The following is an 18,535-nucleotide window of genomic DNA, read 5'->3' as shown; positions in this document are numbered from 1 at the left end:
CCCATAATTGGATGGACAGAAAGGGGGGCCAAAGAGAGGGACACAGAGTGGGGGCTGTGTCAGCATTTTCTCCCATATTGACTTTCCATCTTGATACACTAGAATACAAGCACTTTATCATGTAGAAAGTCTATAAAACATTTTCTATACACTATTTATTTGAAACAAAATTATATGTTACTCCTTAATCTGTCAGAGTCTTTGTTACTGTATCTTCTAGTAGCTCACAGCCTTTGTGTTTTTTTCTTTTCTGCCTGCCCGGTGTGCTTATACTCTTCAGCCGCTTTACCTCTCTCGCATCAGAGATATTTTTGTGTAACAGAGAAAGAGGGGGGTAAAAAGGCAGAGGCTGTAAGCACTCAGAGGGCTGTAGTTGTAATATCTTACCACTAAATGTCTCTCTCTCTCTCCACTGCGTGCAAGCACAGTGTGGAAGACTCACTGACAGTTTATAGACACAAAATCTCTCCTCCCTCCACCTCATCTGTCCAGTCGACCTCTCCCCCTGGCTAGTGCTAAGACTCGGTAGGCGTGTGTTGACAATTAATTCTGAAATACCTCAAAACCTTTCATGTAAACTTTATGTAATTTAAACTGAAAATAATACTGCTAATGATAACAATGATTATGAAACTATGATACTATGATAGTTAGTTTTGGAACTTGTGACTTGAAGCTTTATACTGTTAAATTCCTTTTGTTTGCTCATTTTTCTCGTACGTTCTCTTTGTTTTGCTACGGCATGTACTTACTGTTTTCATAAAGGAAAAGACATTGTGAATGTTTCTGTGGAGGGTTACACGAGAAAAGAAGAGACAGAAGAGAAGGCTAGAATAGAAAGAGAGGGGCAAGAGCTACTCACTTCAGATGTTTAGTTCAAAAGCTCTCTCCAAGGCGGGTACGTTCAAAAGAAAAAAAAAACAAAAAACAAAAAAAGAAAGGAAGAAATGACAAAAATATGATTTGGGCTGAATTTTACACCAAATATTTGATGATAAACCAAAGGAGGAATAACCTTTTACTCATTGTTAGCGTTCTTCTGCCTTTAAGTTGTCTTTTCTCTGAAAAAAAAATTTCACAGTTACTTTTGAAGGTTCCTGGGTGTGTTCAAGTGCTCCTGATGTTCTTAGAATATTAAAGACCAGCACCTTTTATTGAAAGGAAGGTGCGCTTTTTTCTTTTGTGCATGGATATTGTATAACTGTATAGAAACCAACAGGAATGACCTGTGATTTTGTGGGGAGAGGAGGAGGAAGGAAAGACTTGGGAGTGGGTGGAGGAGGGGTGGGGGATATTTTTGGTTACCAAAAAAAGAAAGGGTGGGAGGATTTGGGTTTTAGGCGTTGGAGGGGTCCTTGTTTTTAGAATTTCCGTCACTGTTGGATTCACTGGTTGTGTGCATGTGTTGTTGCAACCCTTCCCCTTTCCCCATGTTTCTTTGATGTATATAAATCCAGACAGTAGGGGGCAGTGTGTGCTGGGGGAGGTCAAACTCCTCTCCTCCCAATCAATAGCATTCAATCTTCATTCCTCAGCTTGTGGTCCTCACTCGGGTCCTGAAATGTGTGTCTTGCTTTTCCAAAGACGGGCTGTTTACTTGGAGTTAATCAGAGGGACACACACAGGCGCGAGCGGCCTTGAATATACCTGTATGTCTGTCTACATGCTTTTCTTCAATCTGTGTATGTGTGTTCATTTGTACCTTTGTGGAAGACAAAGTGTTTCTTTCTTATGTTCCTTTACTATGGGTTGCAATATTTGTCATGCGAAAATTTGAAACCACTTCTTACTGACTGACCGACCAACCAACCGCAGTACCATGTGGCAACTCATCGTCCAACCCGAGATGTCGTCAGCATTTACTGTCAAACAGCATATGTGTGTGTCATTTCCCTGTGGGATAGAAGGTTGCCAATGGGACTGATGTAGACACCCCCAGTCACACTGTGCTCTCCCTCTTCTGTTACCTGTTAATCAATCAGAACCAAGTGTCTTTGTGATGGTAGAAGACAATCAGTTTCAAAACAAGAAAAAAGGTAGAGAGAGGGCAGGCCAGTGGGGAGGAGGAAGGGGAGGATGGAAGAATAAAATCAAGGGAAAAAAGGCTCTCTGAATCATGAAGAGCTGTAGTGCTCGACTGCCAAACGACCACCCCTCACTCTCCAATAGATCCATATTCCATCCCATCGCAGCCAAATCTGACTGCAGTGTTTGCTCCACATGACCTGGATACACAACACTCAACCTAAAACTCATCATAGACATTTTAAATTCCCACCCGATATTCCCACCTCATCCCCCCCCGTCACTTTTCACTCTCCTACACTCCCACTGCCACAGTGTGGCGCACCGCAGGAGTACAAAAAAAAAAAAAGAGCTGTGGTGCAAAGACCATATTGCCCATCACCCACCACGATTTCCTGCTAATCTAATGATGATGTAACCAGCCGCGAGGAATAAAAATGGCTCCGGTTGGTGGCTTTTGCACAGAGAACTATGCAAACACCTGACCCCCCCAATCTTAATCGTTGCTGCTGGGTCAGAGTGTACAACCCTCAACCCCCTCCCCTCCCCTCACCTCACCTCCCCTCCCCTTGACATTTAGACACTCCTGCTCATACTTTGACCTCCATGACCCCTTCTCCCCTACCCCCCACCTCCCATGGGCCCAGGGTGGGCTGAGCAACCCCAGTCACTCAGGGTACAGTAGAGAGTGGCTGGGAAGAGAAGAGCACTACAGCGCTTCATGATGCACCAGACTAGACCGCTGATGTCGTACAGCTTTACATGAATGCCCCAAACTGCCATTGACATCAAAATGGAGTCCATGTTGATGTTTGCAAGCTGATCCTCCCCGCTCATGGCTCCATTCTTCTACAATGTTCGACTGTCTTTGTCCCCAGCGCCAAGGAAGGGCCACAATCAATGCAAAGACACTTACATTGTACCCTTAAGTTTACAAAGTCGTCTGGAGATGGTGGCTTATTTTGCACTCGGACAGACAGACAGACACACAAACAGACACAGGCACATGCTGGAGAGGGTGAGTCTGCCTTTTGAGAGTGTTTGCTGAAACCAAAGATGAAATCAGAGGTATGACAATCTGGCTACCAAACCTAGAAGACAATGTTCAGCTCTCTGGGCTGCTCTACGGGTCCTGTGATTTACCGGCCATGTGGACATTCCACCTATTGCACTTAACACATGTAACACACACATATAAAGGTACATGTCCTGGTGTATACTTACACACACACACACACACACACACACACCTCAACCCACACAGACACAGAAACAAGGGATAAACCCACTCACGACGTCTGGTCAGAAAGCCTCTTTTCCCTCCTCCCACTGCAGAAGCCGGAGAGCCTGTGGAGGACTTTTAGTTTCACTCTAGTTGAGACTTTTGAGAAGGAAAAAAATCTGAGTAATAACTGTTACAGAAAAATAAAAACTTAAAAGGATAATATGGGTAAATTGCGTGTTTTGAAATAAATTAACAAATAAAACAATTGTAAAACAAAGCGGTGCTGTCGGTTTATTGTGTTTGGTTTGATCTTCAAAGGAAATCCCCTGTGACCCCAGCAGATGGAAATTAGATTTTTACCACAACAGCCTCACACAAGAAAGATCAGAGATATTCATACGGTGGTAAACTGTCTACGTAAAGACAATAAACAAGATTAACGGTACATAATGTATTTTGTATATTATACAATTTACTTTATTGGAAAATAGTAGCCCTAGAAAAGATTAAGAAGTGCCCACAAATACATGTTTGAAGTACAGAAATATAAAAAAATCATTGATTCAATTCTATGTTGCAGAAGCAATTTAGGATCACATATTTTGCCATATCAGAGGCTTAGTCAGTCAGTCATTATGCATCAATTTGATATGCCATTTGGTTTCTCACAACATGGTCCATCACTACCTGAGGGTTATAACTTGCAGTCACCTTCTCATCCACCGTCGCCACTGTGCTGTGGATGCCGGTCCCTGACGTGATGAGATGTCTGGGCCCCGCCCCCTGAGAGACAGCGTATGAGGAACGGCGGCGAGACGACCCTCTCCTGAAATTTGACTTTAGTTCCACTGACTTACAGGAGGTGCTGTGGACCTGCATCACATCCAGATAAGACTGACATCAGTGACCATTTACCATTACTATTTATGTTTATAAATGAAGCCTCAGTATCTTAGTGAATGGGAAACAACTCGCCCAAACTACAACTCACTGTTTTATTAAAATCTCCAACACTTAAGTTTTTGAACATGTCAACAGCAGCAAGTACATTCTCCTGTTAGAGCACACCTAGTAGCTGGAGTATTGTCACTGAGAACAATACAAAAAACTTTTATGTGACTGGTGGACTTTATAATCCATATTGCTTTTGATTGGGCCCAAAACACCTGAATGAGGCTGCTGCAGTTTCTTCAGAGACATTTTATGAAACCGTAAAAGTCAGTTCTGTTGTATTCAGTTGTTTGGAAGAAGCTGAGATTCAATGGATATTTTCTTTGGTAAAGCCTGGGTCAGTAGAAAGCATCTGTGTTTTCAGTTTGTGAACTATTCCTTTGCAAATTGATCCCCCAACTCTTTTTCTTACAGTCTCTATTTACAGGGTGCATCTTTTTCTCTCTCTCAAACACAAACACACACGTCTCACCTTGTGTTTGTCATGGCTGGTGAGGATGACATTGATGGCCTGGGCGGTCACTGAGGGCAAAACAGCCGTCCAGGCAGTGAGCAGAGCTGTGAGCCACACAACTGGATTGATGAAGGCCTGATCAGACACACCTGATGAAATAACACACAGAGCAACCAATGGGGATGTTGACAGATCCTTCACTTTATCAGATCAACAGAAAATAACATTAAACAATAATTAACATGGACATCGCTTGCTGCATGTTTGTCTATATTTATGTTGATATAGTTTTGTCTTAATCTCAATTAAATCCAGCAGTTACTGTGATAATAGAAATGTTAAATCGCCATAGCCAGGAGAATAGACATGTACTGAGTTGAGCATCAGTGTACCAAGGAAGAGATAGTCGCTGGGTGATTTCTGAAACAGGTGGGGGTTGTGGGTGATCCTGGTACAGATGAAGAACAACACCACAGACACACACACAGCTGCTATATTGAACTTCGTCCAGTTCCTGGTCAGCAGCGTAATCTGACAGACAAACAGAAACACTGTCATCAGAGGACAATAGTACATCTAGATATAGAGATATAGATATATTGGTAGCTATCAATGAGACAATGGCAATGAATACATTTGATTTATAAATAAGACGTCATTGGACAGTGCATTTTCCGACAATTGTTTATTTAGCTTCAGGAGTAGGTGAATTTTCTTAAGCCATAAATTAACACTTGATTTTTTTTAGTTTATCAAAAAAATTCAAAATAACCAAATTTGGAGATATTTGTTTTTTACTGGACATTGAATAATTCATGTAAATGTTTTTGTTTTAAAATGTTCTAGATCTGTTCTGGTTGCTCACCACCCAATATCTTTTTAATACAGATGATTTGTTCAACCATAGAGCTGAACAAATTATTATCATTCTGAATAACGGACTCATTTTAATAGTCATACTTTGTCAACTCCATCTGCAGTTTGTACAAGTATATTCCTTGATTTAAAAATGATCAAATTCTGGACTGAAGCTCTTTATTCTAAATATGATAAAGTTTATTGTTCCAAGAACATGTTTTTAACAGATAATATTGTGCAGCATGCATATAATTACACATAATAATTCAGTGTTTTTCATTGGTGTAATATCTTGTGAGGATAGTTCTCATTTCATACAGTGTGCAATACTTTTTAATTATGCAATAATAGTAATTCTTAACATTCCCTCTGTTTTCACATCACAAGTCAGAATTATTATTATTAAGGTGTCAGTTAACCTAACCTCAATGGTGGCAGTAAATGTGGCTGCCATGGCGACAGTGACTGCCATGGTCTGGTAGTCGAAGGCTGAGTTGTAGAAGACACCACACGGGATGAAGAAGAAAACGAGCGATGAGTAGACAGAATACAGCAGTGACGCTGTCAGGACCAGAGGACTGGTGAGCTCTTGTTTCTGTCCAGACTTGTATATTTCCGGCCATTTCAGACTGCCTTCTGCACTCACATCCTACAACACAAAGAGGCAAACTGCAGTATTATGGCAGAAATCTTTATCTGATTGATTAGTTAATAAAAACATCCATCGCTTAAACGCTCTCACCTGTTGAAAGAAGGCCACGCACATAATTGGGGACGCTGTGTACAAGACGGTGTAGAGAGCGATGAACCATGTCTCATAGAGAGACTGCAAGAGAGGTGCAGATGGTGGATAAATTGTTTAAATTTACTTCACTTTAAGGCTCTACATTATTTAATTTCATGTGTCTAACCTGAGCACTGAAGCCATTGAAGAAACCAAACCATATGTGCACAAGAGCAAAGCTACAGGTCTTAAACAGGAAGTAGCGCATGAAGAGGGAAATACGCCGGTAGGACCAGCGACCGTGGACCAGCAGCAGCCTCTGCAGAAATCTGAACTGGGACAATGAAAAGTCTGCATTCTGCACTGCCTGACCTCCCTCCACTCCTGTCAGTCCCACACCAACGTGAGCCGCTAATGGTCAACAGGGGAAGGACAACATTAAGGAAAAACACCAGCAAAAAAAGGGAAATGTAAAAACATAAAGAGAAAGCAGAAAATGCTGGTTAATTTCAGGTTTTGTCTACACTTCAGAGTTAAAAGTCCACATTTTTCCTCATATTTTCATGTCACCTTACTTACTTTTGATCATGTTCACATCATTGGCACCGTCCCCGATGGACATGGTGACCGAGCTGGTGTGTTTCCTGACCAATGTCACAATGTCAGCCTTCTGTCCAGGCGTTACACGGCAGCATAACACCGACTGACACTGTTCTGCCAGGCTCATGAATGTGGCCCCCCATTCTGGTCTCTGGTCAAACTCTGCCTGGGGCACAACAGCATCAAACAGCTCACTTTAGGTTGTATTTGTTTGACAAGGTCTCTGTTGACATCTCTGTTGTATTTCTCTACAACCTTAAATATCCAAGACTAAAATGCAAGAAAAGACGTTAAAGGTTGGAAAAAAAACGTCCTTAGGTATTATTAATTAATAGTGTTTATGCGATTTGATCAGATTCGATTGACATTGGCCTGGCAAACAACCCCACAACTGTCATCACATTTTGATTCAAACATTGCTAAACCCCAGTTAGTGCACAGAAATATGTGACATCACCTTTTTCAGCAGAGCCTCGCTGACTTCAAACCAGTGAGAAAAGTAGAAAGTAAACAGCGTAGACAGAAATCTCACTTGTGAAATAACCAAACTTGTTTCAACTCTGGCAGAAAGTTTTGTGTTCATGCAGAACCCTATTATTCATAGTCAGGAAATGATTGAGAGGCATCTTCTGCCAATACATATTTTTAGGGAAAAACTGATACATGCTAAAACAATTATGCTTAATGCTCTATACCATATTACAATGTAAACAGTAGGAAAGGCTTGTATTTCTGTTTTCTACTGTCCTCTTCCACTCTCTGACGTAAACAACGTGGCTTTTCATGATGGAGTCATTTGCAAACTGCATGACAACAGATATTCTAATGTTTGAATATTATATGAGTAACCCAATTACTGCATAGTGCAGTGTTTACCAGCTCAGGTCCAGTGAGGACCACAGCAGTCTTTGCTCCAGCTGTCTCCTTGTCTACAGCCCACAGCTCCGTCTGTCTGGCCTTGAAGAAACTAACCCCTGGGTCTGGGGACTGGAGTATCTGTCTGCAGGGCCAGAACACACAAAGATCAATGAGATGATATATGGGTGTGTGCGTGTGCCTGTGTCCATTTGTGTATTTTTATCATTGCTAACCTCAGCTCCTGCCATTCCAGTAATCTGGTACCAGGATCCAGTAGTTTGCATGAATATCCAATATTAACTGCAGTCTCTACAAGGACAAAGAAGGAGGGAGCAGAAAAGAAAGAGAAATCACAGTAAGACTTTGTTTTCAAATATCTCCAGCACAGAATACAAAAGGGTGGCATTGCCCCCCTCCAACTATTCGGTGTCACAATACCTTTTTTGTCCCCCGTTAGTACCCATACTTTAATCCCAGCCTTTTGAAGCAGAGCAATAGTTTCAGGAACGCCCTCCTGAAGCCGGTCTTCTATTGCTGTCACCCCTAGAAGCTACAAAACATAGAAGTTTGAATTTGTTTTTTAGTATTTATACAGAAATTCTGCTTTATCTTATAAGGGATGACTGCAACAAGGAGACAAGTGAAAGATATGAGTGACATTAAACCACATAACATGATAAAACACATAGGTCCTGCCAAAGTCACTGAGAAACTAGATTTCCTTCTTGTAAAGTTATATTGTCTTAAAGAACTACTTCTTGCTCTACACATGTGAAACTTAATTTGGGGAAGCAAATGAAGAGAAACTTAATGGGAAGAGACCGAAGCCTGATTTAAAAGAGTAAACTGTATTTCTCATCTAATGTCATTGCTCAGCTGTAACAAAACAAACATAAAATCAAATGGAGGAAGAGCCCACCTGCAGCTCTCTCTCCATCTGATCATAAAGCTTTTCCAGTAGTGCCTCACGGTCACAGGTCGCCATGGCAGCAGACTGGGCCAGAGTCTTACTCCACTGCTCCCACGATGCCTCAGGAACAGATCGAACCGCAATACACAAAGTCCTCAGACAGGCCTGGGCAAACAGCTAGCAGAACATAAGTTAACACATTATTTGACAGGCTACACATTATTTACCGAGTGATTCTTTCAGGCAGAACTGAAGAATTGACAAAGACCACATGAGATAAACAGTTCAGTCCCGACAGACACACCTCAACTATCTCAGTAAAACGTAAGCAGGAGATCACTGCTTCAGTCCTTGATCCTCTTGATTATTGATCATAGAGTATGTATGAGCTTTGATTATCAAACAATTAATAACAACAGTGGAAAATATTGTACAATTAATCCACTATAACAGGACTCAATGTACAATATTTACCCTATTAACAGGGCAAAAAACCCTTTAATGCTCCTCTGTGTTTTTCTGCACTTAAAGTATATATGACCAGGTTTTTTTCACAGCCCGAAGGACAGCAAAGGAATTTATGAAGTTAAAGCGCGAAAAATCACCAAGACTGTGGTTGTGTGTGATTTTGAACAACTCAATTCTGATATGGAAACAAGAAGATACTGACAAAGTCATAAATGTCATATAAATTGTAGGCTAGGCTAGGCACTGCTAGTTCAGAAGAAAATCTAGTTCACCTCCAGGGCTGTTTCAGTCCTTTCCTGATGTGGACAGTCTTTTTGCAGTCTCTCCAGGATCACTAAGTCAGCTCCCTTACAGTATAGCTTCAACCCACCCTCAGGCTCCCGTACTAGAAGAAAAGAACATAAAACCAGTGGAGAAGTTGACAAGGGAGGACTTAGCATAAGTGGAATTATAAAAGATTTTATTTCAGTTGAGACAAGGTGTTGTTAAAATAAACCTGTGATTAGAACAGAAAATAGGAGACATGCTTTTAGTGTGTGTTAAGAGGGCTACTCTCACCCAGTACAGACATGCGTCTTCTCTTGCTGGTAAAGTCTATCAGTGTCAGCAGCTGATACTGCCGAGTGACACCCAGCTCAGAGACAACGATGAAGTCCCTTGTCCTGGAGAGGAAGACCCAGCCTAGCTCCCTGGCAGCACCAACAAGAGCCTTCTCATCTGGGGACGCAGCCTGGTAAACTGGAGCCTCTGGAGGAATGCGGTCAACACACAAGTAAGCTTGTTGTCTTACAAGAATGATCCACTGTGCCGGTCAGTAACTTTATCCATACATGTTATTGTATCTGACTCAGACCGTAGACTGTAAAAATGTATGACGTGCTCATCGTGAGATCACTCATTGGTTTGTAGACTGCCGTTTTGAAGCCTCAAGTTTAGCGATTTGACCGTCGCCATCTTTGATTTTTGGAGCCAGAAGTGATAAGAAGTGACCATATTTGGACGAGAGGCTGACTCTAGCGCTAGCTGCTAACTTTAGCTTGATTAGCACGGTCATTTACAGTCTTTGGTTAACCGTGCTAATGCTAATGCTATTTACCGTTAGCAAGAAACAGGCCTAAAACCATTAAAACTAAATGAACTTACCAGAAAAACGGAACAGCTGACTCTTGAGAAGGTTTTTCAGGACAACCAAGCCCTTAAAGCCATTTTTAGATTACCAAAATGTTACATTTAACTTTGAGAAACTGAAAACAAACTGTTACATAGCAGCAGCTACGGCTGTGAATCTTGTTATACATCCATGATCTGGGATTACGCCATGTTTACGTTAGGTTACCAACGTTGACGTCGTGGTAGTGAATATCAAGGTAGCCACGCCCTAAAGCATATCCTGCTTTATCGTCTATTTTATTCTAAATGGGACCATAATTTACAAATTGAACGTCATATAGTACTGAAGAGGACTTAAAACTAGCGATTGAGACCATTAACTCACTAGGAAACAGTTTACTGAGGTAATAAATCAAGTGAAAAGTAGGGTCATTTTCTCATAGACTTCCATATAATCGGACTTCTTTTTGCAACCAGTGGAGTCGCCCCCTGCTGGCCATTAGAAAGAGTGCAGATTTAAAGCACTTCCGCATTGGCCTCACTTTTCAGACCAGGAGCTACCTGCTTGGATCAAAATAATCTTGACCTTTCATTGTAGCACCCCCATCAGGTTAATAGGTGTAATACAAAAATACAGAGGAAACAGGAAATGTACACAAGGTCCTCTATCAATATCATCTCTCTCTCACACACACACACACACATACACAACACCTCACCTTCCAACACCTCACCTTCCTTCCAATCTGCCATGACAGTGTGACATAAAGTCAGTGCAGTAAGGAACTGTCTGCTGAGTGGACACTGCTGTCCTCTGAGTCTCTCCACCAGGCTCGGAGCCGACATGAACAGACCACCGCAGGAGAAAGGATTCCAGCTTAGGTCCATGGGCTGCACACACAAAGGGAAAGTATCACTACTGTACACTGAAATTACACAGTACTGTATACTACTACTCTAACACGAACAGAGTTGGATGTTGATGGCAGCAGAAATAATGACTAGAGTGTAGAGCTGTAGACAAAAGAGCGAAGAATTCCTTAAGGAAATGAATCAGGAAGAGGTCATGGAAAAACCCAGCAGAGTGCATTCATATGGTACCTCCACGTCTTCTGCCCTGACTGATGCATCACCTGTAAAAATAGAAAAATCACTTAATTCAATGAGCTGCAGAAAGCATTCGACAAATAGTTGAAATAGATTATTTGAAAGGCACAAGTACAAGAAAGAAATAAAGAAATTTTATTTTTTGTTACTGTGTATGTTACAACATATGGCCTGAACCAGGAAGTGGCTCAGACATGTGACATATGGTTGATGGGAGTCCGACAAGGTTTCAATTACAGTTTGACTTCTGTGGGCAGAGCCTGTGTTAAATATTTAGTAGACAGACTCGTGGCTGTTGGATATGAGCATGTTAAGTGTCTCCTGTTGTCTCATCAACCATCTCTCTCGAGGAATGAGTTTCATCCATGGTTTATGTGAAATCGCCTCCCAAAAGGGATCTTTGTTCCACTGTAAACTGAGGAGGAAACTTTTTTTTAAATCAACCTCTGTTGTTAAATGAATAATTAAGGAAGCAAATCACTGTGTTGTTTAGAAAGGACACAACTTTGTTATTATGAATAGGTTTAGACACATATGTACAGAATTACACAGTTACTGCTTATATCTTGACATACTTCTTTCTCCTGAACTGACTGATATTGGCCTGTTAATGAGTTTATAATTTGATTTTTTTCTCAAAATAGGAAAATATATTTGTCTTCTCTTTACAGGTAACTACTTTATAGTAGTATTTTCCTGACATGTACACACAGATGGCAATTAAACTTTAAACGTCCTATAAAAGTCCTTTAAAGAGGCTTTTTATGAGTATATTATGTCCACAATTTGAAGTACATCCACTTGAAACTAGATGATGAAGTATGAAGAAGCAGGGAAAAATGTGATTTTATTTGTGTAGGGCAAAGCGTGAGGTTGTTCAAAAGTGGCATTTAGAGACATTTTATTCCCACCAACTATTGTGCTTTAGTTTTTCTTAAGGAGGAAAATGTAAACACATTAAATGCAATTTTTATATAGAAAATCATTTTACCAAATTGAAAGTCATAAGACTGTTAAGTTATGACAACTAAAGTGGTTTTTAAATTGTTACCATAGATCTCCCCAGCTATGCAGCACTGTCTGAAGAGTAGACAGTTCTGGGTTAATGTCCCAGTTTTGTCACTCAGCAGGTATCTCACTTGACCAAGCTCCTCACTCAGGGAGGTATTCCTGGCCTGGGCAGGTTTGTCTGCCTGCTGCCAATACATCTCCATATCCCAGCCAATAAACAGGCTGTGGACCGTGTGGATCACCTCAAACCTGCAGACACACACACATGCATGGAGCACACATAGACAGTAACACAACATGCACACAAACACAGGTGTATTTCCAGAATATTGTATCGTAGATGGAACTAACGAGATGTAGAGAGCTATGGGCATGGCCGGGCTGAGCAGGATGACGTAGCTCCAGTAAACAAGGAACCCAGTGTAGACTGAATTGCCGTTAACCACCAGAGCAGACAGAGCCTCCGTCTGGCTCATGACCTGATGCGCAAACACGCCGCTGCCGATGGCGAGGAGCAGTGCTGCCTGCAGCACAGACAGGACTATCTGAGGATCCAAAAAGTAGACAAAAACACTTCTTAATAACTCAACAAAATGTCTCATGCTTGTCATCCCCCTGCCCTTTAACCCACTCACCCCGATCACCACTTTGTTGAGAACTTTCTCCGTTTGGGTCGTCTTCACTCTGAGTTTCCCACAGTTCCTCAGGATCTTAGTGTCAGTGCCTGATACAGAACAGACCGCTATTAGATGCTATTGTTACAGCGGGCTGGCCGAGCGAGACGGGAGACCATCCTGCAGCCGGGGGGTGAGAGTTTAAGCCCTTGTGTCAGTAAGCATCTGCTGATGTGCCCTTGAGCAAGATGCTGAATCCCTACCAGCTCCGGGGGTGTCTGACCCCTCTGCGGAGAGGTCAGGGGTAAGAGAGAATTTCCCTTGTGGGGATCAATAAAGTAACACATTATGTTTTCCAGTGATGTTGTCTCAGTTTCACACAGACTGCTGGAAGACACTCAGCTGAATGTGCAAAAATGACAACACTGTTCAGGGACAGAAAACTGATTCCAACTTAGTAGTATTGTGACAAATATATTTCAACCTTGATCGCGCTTAATTCAAAGTAGACTACATCAATTTTGCACGAGGAGGATTAGAGTTATAATCAGGCTAAACTGGGGTCACAAGGACAGTCTGATGAATGGTATAAAACCCATCTCTGGCAGAATTTGATCTATTGATCTGCTTTACCAGAACTGAAAGGGTCATAGCGGTGAGATCCATGACACCTCCGCCTGGTCCAGTAATATCCGATCAATGATCACTTAAAAGACAGGAGGAGCCTGTAATCTGTGAGACGTTAAGAGACCCACATTTAAGACACAGCTGCAAGAGTTAAGCACTGACCATAATTAGCAGTATAATGCATTCAGCATAATAAAATTTGTCATTGAAGCGAGTGGAGGCCACAGTAGAAGGTAAAATGAGGATAGGTGGTCTGGAAACAAAAACATCTGGTCTAATATCACTGTTACCAATTTTGCCACTTACAGTAGCAGGTCTTCTATTTATCCTGCCTGCCTCAGTGTCTGACCTAAGTGGACAGTTTGGGTGTGGTAGCACCTATTTTATGAAAGAAAAACAACTGTATGTCCCCTTTTTTAAACTGAATAAAGTCTTCTAGCTGTACCGGTGTATATGGCCAAGCCGTAGGCAAACTCTGTGTTGCGTAGGACTGTTCCCCTCAGGAGGATGTGCTCATTGTCCAGCAGAAAACACTCTCCTCGCCAGTGGAGCTGACCTCTGAAGGTGTACAGGCGATTGTTGGGTTCCTCACAGAGCACAACACCTGTAAAATGAACAGTTACATTTGCTCTGATTTATCTCTACTTTAAAATTAGCTTATTTGGAGTTTGTATTTCCCATAAAAAACCTTTATTCACCATCAAAGGTAGCAAGCGTCTCCTCTGAGGGGTGAGAGGTCAGTTCATTGTGTGTAGCAGCGAGCGCCTGTCGGTACTTGAGGTTAGTCTCTCTGTATGAAAAAAAGACTTTAGAGTCAAACAGCTGATCCAGAAACAGTAGTTTCAAAGTCAAAGCAGGTACATAATCATATAGAGTCATGCAGTCTTAATTTACTTGGTTGGGAATCAAAATGAAATTTGAGATTTCAACATTGTTCACAGTAATCTGAAGAATTTAATCATAGCTTTTATTTCCTAAAATGTCGACTCGTATAATTAACTGTCTTTACTCTGCAATTAACAAAAAGGCTCTTTCACAATTCTAACTTGTTCTCAATTGAGAGCAAGATTAAACCAGTAACAAAAAGAAATTAAAGCTGCAAGCAGCGTTGAACAGGCCCTCGCACCCTTATGCACGTCGTTGTGCGGTGCAGTCCAAACGCTTCTGTCACGGGCATGTAGATGTCTCCAGACCTGGGCTGACAGGTCTGACTTTAAAAACATGTAAAGTTTGGTGCGACTGGAGCATGTACAATAAAGTTATAGCAATTTCCTCTGTCATGGTGAAACATCAAATCTCCATGGTGCTATATTCCAGCCATACTACACCTGTACTGTATCTGTACGGTATGAGGCCCATCTGGTTGTTCCAGAGTCTAAATTTGATTTTAGACCTTTAAAGGCCTCAAGACCTCAAAACTGCCTGAAAAGCTTGAGCCTCTAAGATCAACATCACCTTTAGAATGAACATATTAAAACTTTTTGTCAACCTACTTATTTCTGATGACACACTAATTCGGTAGTAACTATTTTTTAGGGCCTTATTCTTTCTTTATTGTTACGCCACTTCAACCCTAAATTTGACCCCCTAAACATGCACAATCAGTTCTAGATTTCTGGAAAAAGTCATTTTAAGTAATTTTTAGGGCCTGAGCCCCAAAGGGGCGAAGACCCTCTTGTATCTGTTCTGTTTCTTTCTTTCTTTCTTTCTTTCTTTCTTCTTTCTTTATTATTCCACCACTTCACTGCTGCTGGGGCTGCTTTTCGTAGGGGGCACTATTCAGCCAGTTTGCATCACTGATAAAATATTGTCATGTATGTGTTCAGGCCAGGACTCTTATCAAACATGTAAAGTTTGGTGCAGACTGGAGCATTTACAATAAAGTTATAGCAACTTCCTCTGTCATGGCGAAGCATCAAATCTCAACGGTGTGAGTATGAGAATTTTCTGCAGGGTGAGACATGGCTGCCTTGCTCACACCTGTGGCATCAAAATACAAAATACTCATATATTTGAATGGAGAGTGTGAGTGAACCGCTAGGTGCTTGGGCCCTAATAAAGGAAAAACTGCAGTACAGAGCTACAAATTTTAATTTTGATTTTATTTTTCTGAAGCACTTTATCACTAAACTGTCACTCTCACTCAATGAACTCCATTCAACCCCCCCCCCCCCCCCCTATTCTCTCTCTCTCCCTCTCAGTTGGAGAGGAGAATGTCAATCTGCTTGTGAAATCTCCTCATAAATCCCATGACTTTGGCCAAATCCTACATTATAAATCACATTTTTTCAGGCTTCAAAGTGGTCAGACTTATAGTTAAGACGTCAGAACCATTTGTTTGACACAAAGTCCATGCCTAGAGATTGCCTCCCCAAGGGTTTACATTCTAAGGTGTGATGTGGCACTACAACTTTCAGGGCTTACAATATCTAAACTGTTCGAGTTATTACAAACTTTTTAACAGCTTTTGTTCAGCACAGTGTCATAAGTCATGTATTCAAGTTTGAAGCCGATACCATTAACGCCCTAGGAGGAGATAGCGTTTCTTGGGGGTCGAAAATTGGCGCAAAGTCGTACTTTGATGGGCATATTGCGGAAGTTTTGGTTGGTTCTCTCTACGACATTCCTACGGGCCATGGCAGCCATTTTAGTGACATAGGTGGCGCTATAGAACACATTTTGGCACTTTGGGGGATGATTTTTACATTTTATCAAATTTTTCACCAGACCTGATGTGCGTGCCAAATTTGGTGAGATTTTGAGCATGTTTAGGGGGACAAATTAAGGGTTGAAGTGGCGTAATAATAAGGGAAGAAGAAGAAGAAGAAGAAGAAGAAGAAGAAGAAGAAGAAAAAGAAGAAGAAGAAGAAGAAGAAAACACAAGAAATACAATAGGGTCTTCGTCCCTTTGGGGCTCAGGCCCTAATAAAATCACAGGAGGAGCAAGAAAAGACTTTAAAACTCACTCAGTTTATATCTCCAAAACAGTTAAAGATAGAAAACACATGTAAATTCAAAATTTGTAGGTCAACGTCTCGTGACTCATTTAAAGTTCAAATGAAGTTTGTATCTAAAACTATGTGGAAGCAGTAAATGTTCAAAACAGTGTGGGTTTGCTCACACTCTCAATACACTCAGTATTTTTCTGTGTTTTTTTGCTGCAGTTACTTATTGTCTCTCCACACCTGATGTGGGTTAAAAGTCTGTACTTTTCTAAAAATAGACTTGATGAAAATTAGGAAATTAATTTCTTTTACAACCAAACTCATCAAGTGAAAGGGCCAAAAACTTGCTTAATGTTGATGCCACAGGTGTGAGCAAGACAGACATGTCTCACCCTGCAGAAAATTCTCATCCTCACACCGTTGAGATTTGATGTTTCGCCATGACAGAGGAAGTTGCTATAACTTTATTGTAAATGCTCCAGTCTGCACCAAACTTTACATGTTTGATAAGACTCCTGGCCTGAACACGTCTACATGACAATATACCATCAATGATGCAAACTGGCTGATTAGCGCCCCCCACGAAATTTCAGTGAAGCAGCCCCAGCAGCAGGCAAAATAGTGGACAAAAGAAGTGACGTTTATCTCCTTCTTGCACTGTCTGAACACAGCCTGGGTCTGAAGACATCTACATGTCCGACATGTAAATTCAAGATTTGATTCATTTAAAGTTCAAATGAAGTCTGTATCTAAAACTATGTGGAAGCAGTTAATGTTCAACAAAGTGTGGGTTGCTCAAACTCTCCATTCAAATATATGAGTATTTTTCTGTGTCCAGCAGCAGTTACTTATTGTCTCTACAAACCTGACAGTACACGTTTCAATCAAACTTTGACCAGGTCATGTGGGTTAAAAGTCTTTCCTTTTCTACAAAAAGACTTGATGAAAATTAGGAAATTAATTTGTTTTAGACACAGTCTTACTATGCTTCCATATTGTCTGTTTCTCGTAGTGTTACCTACTGTGCACAGGAAGTCTACCTTACAACACACACCATCAGGTTTGCATGATATTACATAGTATGTTCTCAACAACATAAACTACAATATGCCTTTATTTTGCAGGTGTGTTTGTTACTTTGTGGATGTTTTCTAGCTCCAAATAGCTTCACCACTTCATGCACTTTCCAAAAAACGCCTGCGTATGAAGAAGTCCACATGCAGACCGACCGACCATGTCACAGCCTAACGTGCATGGGGCGCAAGGGCCTGTTCATCACTGCTTGCAGCTTTAATTATATTATCATTTTCAAAGACTGAACTCAAAGAATTAATGCACAGATGTATTAGGTTGATGGTGTTTCATACCCATCGATGTCTGCTGTCTCCAAATAACACAGACTGTGAGGCTCTGAACTGCACAGGAGGAGAAGATCCGCCTGAGAAGAGAGAAAATAGAAAAATAAAACAGACAGCAGGTAAAGCGGAGAGTTACAGAACTATAAAATTAGAAATAGAGCTATGGAGGTTTAATGACGAGTGATTTATGCTTCATTCTACCACAGTAACAAGGATTAATCAGAAACTTTGTTTTTCAGATTGCTGTTAATTTCCAATTTTTATTCATTGAGAGGCTCACAGGGATGACTTGGTCTTTGTGGATCCGCAGAACATCTCCTACACACAGATCCTTCCACTGTGCTGTGCTGAAACTGAGACAGAAGACAGATGAGGAGTGAACATATGGAAAAATAGTCACTGACTTTCATATTATTCACAAATTCACAAATCTCTTAAATTTGCAACATGGGGACAAGCATTTATGGTGCTTTTCATAGATCAACAGTAATGTTTTACTAGATTTAATATTAGAGACACAAATCAGTAATCAAAATAGCTCCATGACCATAATTTTAAACATAGGACTCGAAAGACAAAAATTGGGTTCCCCAGGAATGTAAACATATGAGCCTATGAGGGCTATAAGGTATTTTCAATTTGGAAACACAGAAATACTTACTTTTTATCCACAAGTAAACCCTGTGATAA

At 41.1% G+C, this 18,535-nt stretch overlaps 1 protein-coding gene across 3 annotated transcripts in view; it reads right to left on the bottom strand.

Annotated features, from left to right (window-relative positions):
* Positions 1 to 3,518: 3,518 nt before the first annotated feature.
* atp8b3 (ATPase phospholipid transporting 8B3) overlaps positions 3,519 to 18,535 on the bottom strand; it is a 39,114-nt gene continuing 24,097 nt past the window's right edge. For all 3 annotated transcript variants that reach the window (XM_044361973.1, XM_044361972.1, XM_044361975.1), the window contains 22 exons: positions 18,126 to 18,198; positions 17,855 to 17,925; positions 14,241 to 14,332; positions 13,988 to 14,146; positions 12,937 to 13,025; positions 12,653 to 12,846; positions 12,342 to 12,550; positions 11,285 to 11,316; positions 10,918 to 11,074; positions 9,632 to 9,820; positions 9,346 to 9,458; positions 8,615 to 8,782; positions 8,134 to 8,245; positions 7,929 to 8,004; positions 7,714 to 7,837; positions 6,817 to 7,003; positions 6,425 to 6,648; positions 6,256 to 6,339; positions 5,938 to 6,162; positions 5,048 to 5,186; positions 4,674 to 4,804; positions 3,519 to 4,123 (listed from right to left, as the gene is read on the bottom strand). In XM_044361973.1, coding sequence (XP_044217908.1) covers positions 3,884 to 4,123; positions 4,674 to 4,804; positions 5,048 to 5,186; positions 5,938 to 6,162; positions 6,256 to 6,339; positions 6,425 to 6,648; positions 6,817 to 7,003; positions 7,714 to 7,837; positions 7,929 to 8,004; positions 8,134 to 8,245; positions 8,615 to 8,782; positions 9,346 to 9,458; positions 9,632 to 9,820; positions 10,918 to 11,074; positions 11,285 to 11,316; positions 12,342 to 12,550; positions 12,653 to 12,846; positions 12,937 to 13,025; positions 13,988 to 14,146; positions 14,241 to 14,332; positions 17,855 to 17,925; positions 18,126 to 18,198 — 3,088 coding nt within the window. In that variant the 3' untranslated portion in view covers positions 3,519 to 3,883. The remainder of the gene's footprint in view (positions 4,124 to 4,673; positions 4,805 to 5,047; positions 5,187 to 5,937; positions 6,163 to 6,255; positions 6,340 to 6,424; positions 6,649 to 6,816; positions 7,004 to 7,713; positions 7,838 to 7,928; positions 8,005 to 8,133; positions 8,246 to 8,614; positions 8,783 to 9,345; positions 9,459 to 9,631; positions 9,821 to 10,917; positions 11,075 to 11,284; positions 11,317 to 12,341; positions 12,551 to 12,652; positions 12,847 to 12,936; positions 13,026 to 13,987; positions 14,147 to 14,240; positions 14,333 to 17,854; positions 17,926 to 18,125; positions 18,199 to 18,535) is intronic.

This window comes from Thunnus albacares, chromosome 9 (assembly GCF_914725855.1).
Source record: "Thunnus albacares chromosome 9, fThuAlb1.1, whole genome shotgun sequence".
Classification (NCBI taxonomy): Eukaryota; Metazoa; Chordata; class Actinopteri; order Scombriformes; family Scombridae; genus Thunnus; species Thunnus albacares.
Note: the sequence above shows the minus strand (reverse complement) of the source record. Positions and strands in the feature narration are given on the sequence as shown.